Source organism: Leguminivora glycinivorella, chromosome 2, assembly GCF_023078275.1.
Source record: "Leguminivora glycinivorella isolate SPB_JAAS2020 chromosome 2, LegGlyc_1.1, whole genome shotgun sequence".
Lineage (NCBI taxonomy): Eukaryota > Metazoa > Arthropoda > Insecta > Lepidoptera > Tortricidae > Leguminivora > Leguminivora glycinivorella.
In genome coordinates, this window is record NC_062972.1 from 6,839,930 (window position 1) to 6,852,248 (window position 12,319).

At 39.7% G+C, this 12,319-nt stretch overlaps 1 protein-coding gene across 1 annotated transcript in view; it reads right to left on the reverse strand.

Moving 5' to 3' along the window:
- Nucleotides 1–5,243: 5,243 nt before the first annotated feature.
- Nucleotides 5,244–12,319, reverse strand: part of LOC125235370 (transmembrane protease serine 9-like) — a 39,723-nt gene continuing 32,647 nt past the window's right edge. Inside the window, 5 exon segments of the mRNA XM_048141924.1 lie at nucleotides 5,244–5,750; nucleotides 7,188–7,257; nucleotides 7,953–8,158; nucleotides 8,898–9,103; nucleotides 11,305–11,461. Coding sequence (XP_047997881.1) covers nucleotides 5,629–5,750; nucleotides 7,188–7,257; nucleotides 7,953–8,158; nucleotides 8,898–9,103; nucleotides 11,305–11,461 — 761 coding nt within the window. The 3' untranslated portion in view covers nucleotides 5,244–5,628.

Here is a 12,319-nt window from a genome sequence, read left to right on the forward strand (position 1 = left end):
ACTTTGGGCGGTGGAGGCTAGGGAAGCGAATGTGGTCGTAAATAGGGCTCGAATTTGCTGCCCTATCACTACAACAGTCGCCATGGTAAAGCTTAGGATTCACCGAATCAAAGTTAGTAAAAGCAAATTCACGTGAAGATTACTTTTTTAGGTAATATTTCGGACTTTTAGCAATCGACATCGGTAAAACCTAGGATTCACCGGCAAATCATAGGATTTGCCGTACTTCGGGCTTTTATAGTAGCGTTCAGAACGTGTTTTTCGCAGCGCAGATGGCGCCTGTGCCCTACTAGATTAACGATTAACGGACTCGGAGAAATTTAACGGAAGTTAACGAGTCCGTTAACATTTTTTCAAGTTAACTTAAAAGTTAATCCGTTAATCAAAATGTTAACTTCGTTAATTAACGATTAACGGATTAACGAGTATACAGTAAATTATGAATTATGAATTATTTATTTTGTATGAAAAATTAAAAAATTAAAGACTTCATAATTTTTAAAAGTCGCTAAACAAATGTTGGTCAGTTTAAAAAGTTTAGCCTACAATTTATTTTTTTGCTTTTGTTACAGGGCCCACCCTGTATTATTACTACAACTTTGCTAATCCACGACTAAGCGTCATTTTAGGCACCCGGGAGGCTGTACGACATGTTTATTTGGCAATGACCTCGCAGATCAATGAACTCTCACGCCTCTCGATCTGCAATCGATACCTCAGCCATTACCAACCTTACCCACTCTTACATATAAGCTAAGATTGCAAATCAAAAATTGGAGCTTTAAGAAATGTTAATTTTTGGATTTACGATTTCGGTAAATGTATCGGAGAAACGTTAATGAGTTCATTGTATGGTATTAGTGTGACTAATCACTTGACAATGCACGGTTGTCATTCCTTAACGTATTCGTACTTTTTCATTAAAAAAGGCCTCGTAAAGAAAAAAGTGGACGACCGGCATTTATGCAAAATCACATGATTCTCCTCTTTTAAAACTGAGAGGAATAAGTATAGCTGTCATAGTAGGTACCTAAAGTAACTAATAGGCATGTCCTTACCTTGATTATTCATATATCTTACCTGATAATGTACATACATTTGTCAAAATTTGTCGTTTTTACTAATGACTAAAAAAACCATTTTCTTCTTCAACTTAGCGTTTTCCCGACCTAGCGCCAAGGTCCGCTTTCCTGCTCAGCCTTCTCCACTTTGCCTGGTCTTCGGCATCCTGAGGTGAGAGATTGTTCTCTTCCATGTCCGCTGTCACGACGTCCAGCCAGCGCTTCTTAGGCCTACCGCGGCCGCTTGACCTATAGGGACGGTGAGGTAGAGAGGCATCTGCTTCCGACGTAGTCTACCGGTCTGCGGCGTATGTGGCCATACCATCGGAGGCGACTTTCCTGCAGCTTATCCGCCTCGTCACGTATTCCGAGGCTGCCATGGATGTGTTCGTTACGTATGCGATCTAGTCGTGTAACGCTACACATCCACCGGAACATCTTCATCTCTGTGGCGTGAAGCTGCTGGACAAGCCTTCCGAGAGCAGGCCAGGTCTCGCTACCATATAGTAAGACTGGTCGAATGATGCTCTTGTACACAAGACCCTTAAGCTTCACCGGTATCCTGGGGTCGCAGAGGACACCGGTTACTTCTCGCCATTTTGCCCAAGTAGCGCTAATTTGGGCCTAGACGTCGTGATCGATTTCACCTGATTCGTGCAGCACGGACCCAAGGTATTTGAATTTATCCGTTTTCAGAACAGATTCGCCTCCTACCGTTATGGGGTCGGGTTCTGTGCCGCCACATTCCACCACTCGGTCTTCGCAACATTTAGTTTCAGACCGCCGTCCTCTACCGCACCCTTCGATTGGTTGACTTTGTGCTCCAGTTTCTGTTTGTCCTCATCTGTCAGTGCAATGTCGTTAGCGTACATCATAAGCCATGGAGATGGTTCGTGGACTTTTGCTGAAACTACGTCTAGAACTACACTGAACAGAAAAGGACAGGGCTGAGCCTTGGTGAACACCAACTGTGATCGGGAATGGGTGAGTGTCGCCAACGGCGGTCCTTACTATGGATTCCGGATAGTTGTGGTACATGTCTCGGATAATGTCAATATAGGTTTGTGACACATTCTTCTCCTTCAAAGCCTACCAGATTACCTGTCGAGGTACGCAGTCAAAAGCCTTCTGTAGGCCCAGAAAAGCCATATGCAATAGCGTTTTCATTTCCCTGTAGACCTCGACTAGCATTCTTAGGGCAAAGATGGGATCTATAGTACCACAGCCAGGACGAAACCCATACTGACACTCCGAGACTGTGCACTCTTGCCGGAGCCTAGAATCGATAACGCGTTCGAAGAGTTTCATGATGTGACTCATGACCTTAATACCTCGGTTGCTTCCACAGTCCTGTACACTACCTTGCCTTCAATCAATTAAATTTACTATTGTAGATCAAGCACTGTGTGTTGTTAAAATAACAGGGCTTTCTTACGATTATATTAATATTAATTTGCTTCATTTTAATTTCCAAGATTTAGGCAACAAATAAATAGGTGTAACGTTTGAATAATTAATTAAAATAGTCTCATGATAATATCATAATATGTAATATCTTGCACTTCAATACATTAATTTTTAGTCTATGTTATTTGTCGAAGAAATATGCAAAACATTAATTTTTCAAAAGGCAAGATTTTCAGGGATCTCAGAAATTTTCACGAATGTCATCTGACCATCCCATGTTAAAAATATATACGACCATATTGGAATCAGTTGTTTTCCTCACGATGTTTTCCTTCGCCGAAAAAAAGGCATATTTGAAATTTGCTTCTTTTGCTTTTGCTTTATTCCTTGAAACTTATTGGTATGAGTTGTGGTTTCGAACCCGCGACCTCTGGTCTGGATTTAAAGTCTAGGGACTAGCAAGTAAGCAAGCAAGACTCTAGTAGAGCAGACTATTTAGTTCTTGCGGGAAGGATTAAAATAATAAAACAACTTTTTTACAATGTCTTGATTTACTTTTAAAATAAATTATATTTGTTGTCATGACAAGTAAATAACTTATGAGTAGTCTTCCATACTTATCGTTTATCTTTAAATAATTATGGCAACGCCACCCTGTGATACCATTACAACATATTTCTTAAATTTACTTTGTATAAATAATTATTACCTACAGTAAACTAGTACACTCACGGACTTTAATTTTTTAGCCATTCAGAGGCCACAGTAATTTTGTCATGTCATAGTTAAGCTTTGACGTGTCTAGTATAAAATGGGCTAGAAGTGGATCAACAATTAAAGTTCGTGACCGTACTTAATCTCTCCATATGGAATAGATGGTAGAATTATATTAATTATAACTAATAGGTATCTGATGGATTTTGTCTAAAACTTATAGACATTTTAGGTGTGTCAAAATGGCAACAGTATCTATTTTAATCTAGTAAAGAAATAATAACCTTAAATGCTTCCCCATCACTTTTGTTCGTTCAACGTATTACAGTCCAAAAATTGTATGCGGCTACAATTTTACGGCGAAACTATGTATTTCAGTATCACCTATGACCGGGGTTTTATTTTCAAATAAGCTCGAATTGCTTTCGAAACTGCTAGAAAATACGTAATTACATATATTTGAGCGCAGGTCATATTTTTATAAAATAAACTGCAATAAATTAAAGTCGGCAATTTTGCCCGAGCTGTAACCAAAACCCAGAACACTGGTTATCAGACTTGAAAAGCTGTTCTTAGACAGATATCACGGATATGGTGAACCTGAAACGTAAGTATATCTGTATCACAATCATTAACCAATAATGATTTATTATTTATAGACTACGAAAAATAATAAATTCCGTTACAGCAGGCCTTATTTCTGAAACGATTAGAAAATATTCGTGTAAGTATAATTATGGCATGACTCCTATTCCAAAAACGGGCCCATTGTTTTTTATTTGCTTTTGTGACTTAAATAAATGACCTACACACACTGTCTTGACCTCGAAAAAATGCTCCGAATGAATTTGGTTCACTCTTGATGCCGTATTTTCTAAGATGCTACAATGCTATGACGCTACCAGGGTACCTAACCTACCTAGCCAAAGTTACAATCGCTTCCGCTTCGTAAAGCCTGGCGGCCACTAATAAAGCTGGGTCCACACTTGTGACAATTTGCCGAACATTATCCCGTGACCGTATCACAAACACGTGTCAGTACCGTTAATGTGGACGTCTTTTGTTACGCGAACAATTTGTTACAACACTTACAACCTGCAGTACGGCACAATCCATTCCGAACACTGGAAGAAAATCCCCGTCACAGGATAACTGGCCGGACAATGTATGTAGTTACGATCTACAATCCAGGCCCAATGTGGACGCTGATCTGTGTACTGTCACGCATTAAAGTTACGTGTTTCGAGCCGATCCACCGAAAGTCGGTTTTCTTCAAAGGATGTTCGTTATTGTCCGCGTGACCAGGACACGTCCACACTTGCATTTTTGACACGTGTCGAAGTACGCCAGATGACACAGATACAGACATGGGACAGACACGGGATAGAAGTGGATTACGTCAAGAGGGTCGTGTCCTGGCGATACGTCCACTACGTTTCTCGCAGTAGGCTAGTTTCCTACTAGTCAAATCAGCTTCTTTTTAACAACTGTCAAAATGATTTGCTAATATGGAATTACTATGAAATACCGAGGAGTGACGTCACAGTCAATTCATTTACTTTATATCTTTCTCTTTGAGTTATTAAATACAAAATAATATTTAAACATACCATATTTTTCTTCTGATTATGTGGTGCTTTATTTTGTGCATTGCATAAAATATTTTATTTTAAGTACTTATAGGAAACTAGCCTATTGTTGGAAGGAAGAATAACAATCGCGTGTGCCACGCCACGCAGCAGTCCAGTTCGCCACCATGCGTCTACACTTGTAACATTTCGTCGTACTCATGGACTGTGACCGTGTCAGCACAACCTAGATCGTCCACATTTAGCGTAACATGTCCTGTCCGATGCCACGTAGTCCGGTCCGTCGCCATGTCACAAGTCACACAGCTAAGACTGCCAGAGTCGACTCTCATTAATTTCGCCTTCTGCATTTCTTATGAAACTGCGTCCATTATCGACGCGTCGAATGACATTGAAATGTATGAATGAATTGTAACAGTGTTTGACGGTGTATGATTAGTACCAATAAATGTATCTATCTATCTATCTATGAGAACTCGATTCGACGCTGCTCAATTCCGCCTAAGTGGATGCCAGGCTCAAACGTTTGGTAGCTAGCTCTTCCTTTTGCTCTACTGCAGTGGCGCGATTAAAGCCAGACTGCGTTTCGCTCATAACGTGACCTCAACGATTGTAACTTAGGCCGACAGTAGGTACCCGGTAATTTTTGAGAAATTTCGCTCGGTGCATTTATTCCGTGACTCTCCTAAAGGCCTCCGCTGGCTGGTGCAGATGCCCGCCGCGTGTGTAATATTTAAAGTCCGTCGCACGCGCCCGCGACATTTAGCGCTGTTCGTACAATTTCTCTTAATAGACGGACGTCCGTTCCGGGTAATCCGCGTCAACCAGCGGAGGCTCTAATACGTTTTGGATTTGTACTAATCGGAGCAGTAGCACGCGTCTTTCGTGTTTTCGCGGATCCATCCGAGATAGTTGGTGACACGCGTGTAGACGCCCGGGTAGCCTGGACGCGCGCAGCCGTTGCCCCAAGACACCACACCTGTCAAATAGATTCTGTGTTGCAATTTTTTTTTTCTTAGGCTGGTTTATTACTCATCATCCTCCTTGCGTTATCCCACCATTCGCCACGGCGCGTGTGAGCCTGGGGTTCGCTTTGACAACTAATTCCAAGATTTGGTGTAGTATTTTTCATAGTTAAGGATAAGTTAGAATCTCGCTAAAAATGAAGGCACATGCATTCAGGGCACAATTTTATAGGTCAAAAAGTTATACCAGAAATATACCTACATATGTACCTAAATTTTAATGTGTCCGTTAAAAAACTGACATATAGACGGACGAACAGACGTAGAACAAAGTGATCCGAAAATAATCCGGGTCTTTTTTAGGGTTCCGTACCTCAAAAGGAAAAAACGGAACCCTTATAGGATCACTTTGTTGTCCGTCTGTCCGTCCGTCCGTCTGTCAAGACCCTTTTTCTCAGGAACGCGTGGAGGTATGAAGCTGAAATTTATATCAATTACTCAGGTCTACTGTCCCTTGAAGCTGTGAAAAAATCAAACTTCTAAGCCAACGCAATCAAAAGATACAGCCGTTTATGCCGCAAATTTTCGACACTTGCAAGGGAATCAAAACCTACAGGGTGCTTCCCGTGAACTCAGAATCTTGAAATTTGGTACGAAGCAACGTCTTATAGCATAGATAAAGGAAAAATTACGAAAACCATAAATTTTTAGTTACATCACATAATATATTTTTTTTAATAATTTTAACCTTACTACCCATTTCCTCATAAACGCGTAGAGGTATTAAATTGAAATTCATACCAAATACTCAGGTCTATAATACCTTTAAGCTGTAACAAAATCAAACTTCTATGTCAACGCAATCAAAAGAAACAGCAATTTAAGCTGCATATTTTGAAACTCGCAAGTACTCGCAAGGGAATCAAAACCTAAAGGGTACTTCCAGTCGACCTAGAATCTTGAAATTTGGCATGAAGCAACGTTTTATAGCACACATAAAGGAAAAATTCCGAAAACCTTAAATTTTTAGTTACATTACAAAATATATATTTTTTAATAAATATAAACTTATTACTTTTTTCCTCATGAACGCGTAGAGCTATCAAGTTGAAATTCATATCAAATGCAGGTTTGTACGGAACCCTCGGTGCGCGAGTCCGACTCGCACTTGGCCGGTTTTTTTAAGGTCCGAGACCGTAAAAAGAATCTGAAAATTCTGAAGTTGATTACTTAATGTTGCGGACATAATTAAATATAGTTGCGGACAAAGTGCCAAAAGTATGTATCAACGACCCTAACGTATAACGGTTATACGTTAGGGTTATACTACTTAAATAACCAATAGTCGTGTATAGATATTTTTGGAACTTTGACCGCATCTATATTTAATGCCTTGACATGCCTTATTTTAAGGAAATAGGTATGAAAAGGAGACGGATATGATTATTTACCGATCAACTCGTAGCGTTTCTCTTGCGCCGCGGTCGTCTTCTCCGTGATAAGTGGTCCGCCGCTGTCACCCTAAAAAATGGGCGAAAGTGCTTTTATTACAACTAAAACTTTCTTTTTAATCGTATCCGAACAGTAAGATAATGTAGGTAGGTACTTTAAAACTGGAATTACGTGTTTTCAATAATTTTATCAACTTTGATACTTAAACTTAAGTGTTTCCTAATATAATATATGTACATATGACAGAATGAGTTGACATCTAAATGCTAATAACTTACCTCACTATTTATTACCGTGGCCGATTTTTTATTTATTAATTTCAAACACTCGATTTCGTCCTCTAAAACCTGACAAACGGAGAAATGCTAATTTTGAAATACGAGATATTAGAAATTGGCAATCTTGTGAAATAGACTCGTATGAGCTAGTACCTTTTTCCTACTTGTTCCAATTGGTAGTGGTACACTTATTGAACCAACACGGAATTGAGCTGTCGAAATTCAAAATCTCCTTTCTCCGAATCACGTTAAGGTTTGGTGTTCATGTACATAATTTTCTATTTAATTCAGAAAGATAATCACTCAACCACTTCCCAAAATGCCCAATTCACCTGGCAAGAATCCTTCTGGCCAGTAGCCGGGTAGCCCGCACACAGCATGTTGTCGGTGATCATGGAGGCGGTGTACTTGATCTTGCGCAGGCCTCGTTGCTTATCACGACAGCTCCACCCGTAGGGTGCACGACACTTTCCCCGTTAACCGTACCTGGCAGGAATCCTTCTGGCCAGTAGCCGGGTAGCCCGCACACAGCATGTTGTCAGTGATCATGGAGGCGGTGTACTTGGTCTTGCGGCAGGCTTCGTTGCTGATCACGGGCAGTTCGACCTCCTGCAGGGTGCACGACACCTTGCCCTCCTCGGTCAGGGTGCCCCAGCCGGTGGCGACGGCCTTCACACCGACGTACAGCTCCTCTGTTCAGAAAAAATGGTTTGTAGGTATATTTGGTATTTCATAATATGTGATAAAGTCAGTGATGCCTTAACTTTCACAGCGGTAGTGCTTTCAGTTCAGTCATGCTCCTATACCGATTATGTGAAGAATGAGGAAGTAAGCTAAGTTACATTTAGGTAGAACTGACGAAAACATTAATTAATCGTGTAGAATCAGTCAGTCGTGTCTACGGTGCGTGTCGACACTGTCTACACAGGATGTATCAGCAATATCAGCACCCATAAAGTTCTTTTGAATTTTCTTTCCATCATCATACTGCTAAGAGTTTGAGGGCCATCTCTATTGTATTCATATCCTGTACATATTATACTTGTATATCTTACTTACATACTATGTTGACTCAGTGCCAGAAAATCGGTCCTGCGCTACTTCTCGCCAATTGTAGATTTACGTGTCTTGATTACCTTCATTGTGCTCTTTATGTCTCACATTTATTTTGTGCTATGATACTTACTGTCATTCGCAGACAAGCATATAGGCTTGATAGCATAGGAACAGATCGATGGACAAAGGTGTGGCTCGTTCTGCCGCAGCAGGTCTAAGTCGTTATCAAAGTTGGTGAGGCTCAATTTGTTGCCGATGGCGCGCAGCACGAACCGCGTCTCCTGCTGCGTGGGGACATTGCAGCGGTTGTGCTCGCCAATCGTCACATCATAGTGTAACAAGGTACCACCACATAATTAAGGTGTATCTACTTACTGTCGTTAGTAGGCAAGCAGATTGGCTTGATAGCCTCCGACAGAGGCACACGCTCGTTCAGCCGCAGCAGGGCTATATCGTTGTCGAAGTTTGTGAGACTGAACTTGTTGACGATGGCGCGCAGCACGAAGCGCGTCTCCGGTCGCGTGGTTGCGTTGCAGCGGTCGTGCTCGCCAAACGTCACCTTTATCATGAACCACATGAACCTGAAATTACATAGCACGGTCTCATTAGCTCCTTTAAAAAAGGTTAAAAATCAAGAGGATTCGGTCTGTATTCTACAAGACGCACTACTGCAGAGTACCTAAGTGTATAAAAAAAACAAAATTAATTCACACTACAAATTGGTTTCGCCGACATAAATATATATTGCCTTTACAAAAATGATAATGGTATTTTTAGATCCATTATCTACATCTGATGTTCATCTGGAATTTAGGGAAGATACAGATCCTAGTAAGTATTATATTCTTTGATAGGTACAGATACTACGATTACACTGAATTTGATAATATTTGACAAGGAGGTATAGGCAGATATCGACTGTTGAGCGAAAGTGGACAGCATTTCGGACATGAATACTATAATGTCTCATTATTTACCTACGCTTTCACTTACTGTACGATGTGCGTATGTGTCGTTATGTACACGTCTTTATGATGCACTTGGACATGGACACTACTCTTTTTTTAACGCTGTACGATCTACAAAACATGACAATTGTATGTTTGGTGCGATTTGCATTAAAATAACGTTAGGCATACTATGCGTATTCGTTTTGTTTCGCAGACTTATTTTATCTACGTATTTATGTATGACAAGAAAAGAAAGGTTTGACAGAAATTTCAATAGTTTATGAATTTTCCACCAAACTTTGATCAGTTGGTTTATCTTTTTATATCTGATCAAATTTACTGAAGCCAAGAATAGCTAATAAGGTAGAATATATAATTGCCAAAGTTAGTGTCAACAATACAAATGGTCGACGTTTCGGGTATGTTGACCGTTGCCTTTGGCGCCTCCAGGCCGGCCGGTTTAAGGTGAATGTCCCGAGCTATAGGTACGGAGCGGAATTCACAGATTTGTACCCGACCAATTTATTGACTCGTTTCATCCTCAGGTTACCGGACTTTGGGTGCGCAGGATTATACACAAATTGGGATTTATATCATTAATTTATATAAGCATGAACCCTGAAAACATTACATACAGTCCCTTTTGGATAGTTCGGGTAAAGTGCTATAAGCCATAATGCACATTGCACATGGCATTATGATAAAGGTAATATTCACAGATTTTTTACTAACCGACAATGGACATTCGACATTGATTACCCACATAGCATCAAGACAACATTCAATTGTAACTTTAGGATGCCTTTCCAAATAACTTCCATCGCTGACTTTACATGCTAAACTTAGAAGGATCGATAAATTGATGTCATCCCTTGGTATAGTAGAACCTATCCATCGACGTCGGCTGTTCGTGCTATCGTTGGATTTAGATTGGACCCTTAGAGGAAAACAAAACTCTTAAGTTTTATTCCTGCATAAAAATATTCGAAGCAGTCGTTAATGTCTCGTTAACCCAAATAAAGTTCTTGGTAGTGTGAATATTCCGTAATAAACTTGGAGTTATTTCGAATTTCGTCTTAATTATGATTCACATTAATCTTAATTATACATATAGGTATAGGTATTAAGATTCAAAAGGATTATGGTTACTTTTGTTATGAAAATAACAGTAAATCAAAGATATTACACATATTATAACATCACAAAACGTATTTAAATAATTATCAAAATCATTAAGATAAATGTGGGAAACAAAATTTTCCAAAATGATTTCATAATGTCTCATCAACTTAGAGACCCTTTTATGAAAATTCTAGTCACGTGATTGCGTAAAAAATACGAGAATTTAAAGAGTTATAATTTTGGTAAATAAATGTACTTTGTTAAATGCTATTTCTGAGCGTGTGCCTAGAAGTCCCAGCGCGAGTTGCATTGTCACTTGCAGAGTTGCATAACATGAGTAAAATATTTGTTGTATGAGTAGTTCTAGCTATGTAGGCGCTGGTAGCAATATCGCGTTAACTAAGTAGTCGTACTAGCAATTCACACCGAGGAGATAAACATTCCATAGTGTGAGCTCTTAGAGATGCATTAACATGTACCTACATGTCGAATTGAATAAGTATTACCTATGTACAGAAGGATTTCATTTCACACGAAGGTGAAGCAAAGTCAAATCCATTTCTTTTTTCATTGATCTCCAATCGTTTCAATTTTTTTCTAATATATTTAGAACAGGTATCAGAAAATGGGTATTGTTCAATAAATTGTAGTAGGTAAATGGGTAGGTAAGTACTAGTAGGTTCAGTCGCGACCGTCTTAAGAAAACTTACCCCTTAACGCAGTGAGCAGCGGTGAGCACGTAACGGTCGTTGATGAGCATGCCCCCGCAGTAGAACCTCTTGATGTAAGTCAGCTTGGCCATCCAGGGAAACTCGCCAGCTTCCCGGCCGCCCACGATGCGGCCTGCCTCGTTCCGTTCTCCACATTCTGAAGTAAGAACAGTGAACAATTTAGTTTCAATTAAACTTACATTCGAGGTATTCGGAAACCTCATCGTGATGAATAAGTAAACCTGAAGACTTAAAATAATTTAAAATAAGTAGGCTTACTTACTGGTTAATGGGTACAGATGACTCTTTGTTGGTTCAGTATCGACGTGAATACTCTAAAAATATCACACTGCACAAATAGGAAACTTACTCCAAGTGCAGATAACTAGACTTATTTCATTTAAAAACAAGTTGAAACTTCATCTGCTCACTCTTCAAATTTCCAACTCCTAGTCGTCTGTGTCACTCATGATTTAAAGTCTTAGTTGCGTCCCTAACTCCCCACTGCCCATGTGCCCATTATACCTTTTGATTAATAATTGTAATCCTGTGTTACGCCGGTCATTACTTTAAGTATTATGATGTTTATTTTAACTAACACTGTATTTAGTAATACTTATAATTTAAGACCTATATTGTTGTAGGTATTTCTTAGTATTTAAGTTTAAGGCTCCACTGAAAATCAGTGTCGTGGCACCAAGTGCTCCGACACATGCTGAGTGGAATCCTTTTTGGAACAATTTATTAATTGTCATAACTGCAATAATTGTACCAAGTATGCTGTTCAAATAAATAATTTTCATTTCATTTCATTTCATTACACTGGTTGAAATAGTTGGCCTCCAAGAGGGGTAGACGGATGCAATTTTGTTGCCCCAACTCTTCTACAGAAGTACCAAAGCGAGAATATGAGGTAAGAGTTTCGTACCATTATTATTTGAAAATTAGCAGCTTACTGCAAGTGCAGATGGCTCTAGGCTGGTTGACCTCTACGAGAGAGGAAGGCTGCTGCTCC